General features: G+C 39.2%; 1 protein-coding gene across 1 annotated transcript in view; it reads left to right on the forward strand.

The window, feature by feature from the left end:
* The window catches only part of CETN2 (centrin 2), a 20,887-nt gene extending 19,193 nt beyond the window's left edge, over positions 1–1,694 (forward strand). The window contains exons 2-4 of the mRNA XM_006769697.2: positions 273–401; positions 907–1,044; positions 1,448–1,694. Coding sequence (XP_006769760.1) covers positions 279–401; positions 907–1,044; positions 1,448–1,537 — 351 coding nt within the window. The 5' untranslated portion in view covers positions 273–278 and the 3' untranslated portion in view covers positions 1,538–1,694. The remainder of the gene's footprint in view (positions 1–272; positions 402–906; positions 1,045–1,447) is intronic.
* The last annotated feature ends 63 nt before the right edge of the window (positions 1,695–1,757 follow it).

A 1,757-nucleotide genomic window follows, 5' to 3' on the forward strand; every position in this document is an offset into this window, starting at 1 on the left:
GAGCTCAAGGCAAGATCTGTACATTCCGGCTCTGCCTCCTTTCCTTTCCTATGCCTCTTTGTCTTCTTTCCTTGTCACCACTCTACTCCCATTGTCCTCTTCTCCCTGGAAAAAGTAACAAGGGAAGAATACATTGTGCTCTTCTCCTATCTTTACTTCAAGTGTGATTCAGTAAAATGAGTGCAGATGCTGGCTTAATGCTCCCAACACTGTCATTTTTGCTCTTGCTATATTTACATGTGTATATTGAGATACTCCTGTTTTCATTGTAGGTGGTGATGAGAGCAATGGGCTTTGAACTAAAGAAAGAAGAGCTTATGAAGATGATAAATGAAGTGGATCCTGAAGGTACAGGAAAAATGAATTTCAATGACTTCTTGAATTTGATGACTCAAAAAATGGTAAGTTAGCTCTTCAAGACCACAATGTCACAAGAAAAGTCATGTTACCCTCTGTAGTGAAGGTACTACTGCTGTCACTTTTTTTGCTATTGTCTTTCATTAACTGGTATATCAATATGATAACCACAAGCAATAAAGCCTATAAACACCAACAATATTACAGTATCTCACATTTTGACAAGGTGCAGTCCCTATATTTCCCCTAATTTTAACTGCACCCCTCTGCTACTGTATTTTAAAAACAAATCCAGTTTTTCTTTGGTTTGTATAGAAAGAATGCGGTAAGTGCAGTGCCTTATTAAGTTCCTTTTGAGCTTCTAGGGTTTGTAATGTCATTGAGTTTGTCCTCTTTTTCTACCCTGAATGATGTTTGATCTCCTAGGACCTATGTCACAAAGGCTGTCACCAAGACCAAGCAATGATGTAGGGGAGGGCAGAGGGGTTATACAGTAATGAATAACTGCAGTGTTTCATTACTCATGTATTTTATGTTCTACTTGTTAAGTTCGGGAAAGATTCCAAAGAAGACATCCTGAAAGCTTTCAAGTTCTTTGATGATGATGAAACTGGGACCATATCGTTTGACAATCTCAAACGCGTATCCAAGGAGTTGGGTGAGGACATGACTGATGAAGAGCTTCAGGTTTGTAATGCACCCGCCTGGAACCCAGAATTCCTGGTTAGAGCTCTGGGTGACTCTTCTGAGTTACATTTTGTCTGATGTGAGCACCACTTTGAAGGAAAACTAGTGTTTTTTCTTGTCCCTCTGTTGACCACTTAATTTCCCTTTTGTAGTGTGACAAACCTGTGCACCCTGCTCTCAGAAAAATACACACATGGACAGTTTTACTTTCAGTGTTAGGCTTTAGGAATCCACTCGAGCTCCCTTCTAGGTGATATATATGACAAAGTATGACTTCGATTTCAGATAACTTTTCAGGAACCTTGGACAGTTGTCTATTCATGTAGTATTAGAAAAGCCTGTTGCTTGGTCACATTTTAGCTTCATTATGAATTAATCTAACCTGAATCCTTACTTCTTGCAGGATATGATTGATAAAGCTGCTTGTAGTGGAGAAGGGGGAGTCAATGAGGAAGATTTCCTGCGTATCATGAAAAGGACCAGCCTTAATTAAGAGTATTCTCTCCTGTTGCAAGCACACACAGCTAGTTTTAGTGCCTGTTATTGTGTGAAACCTGGTTTCTGAGAACAAGCGTTTTTTCCCCACTAACCTCCCTATATACCTTTAGTAACAACCTCACATCCATTTTCAACTTTTGTAAGTGTTTTTTGACTATTGTTCTTTGTGAGGTGACCTGCTGCTTTCTTTAATTCTCCAAAAAAGAACAAGAGAA

Source organism: Myotis davidii, unplaced genomic scaffold (genome assembly GCF_000327345.1).
Source record: "Myotis davidii unplaced genomic scaffold, ASM32734v1 scaffold4584, whole genome shotgun sequence".
NCBI classification, from domain to species: domain Eukaryota; kingdom Metazoa; phylum Chordata; class Mammalia; order Chiroptera; family Vespertilionidae; genus Myotis; species Myotis davidii.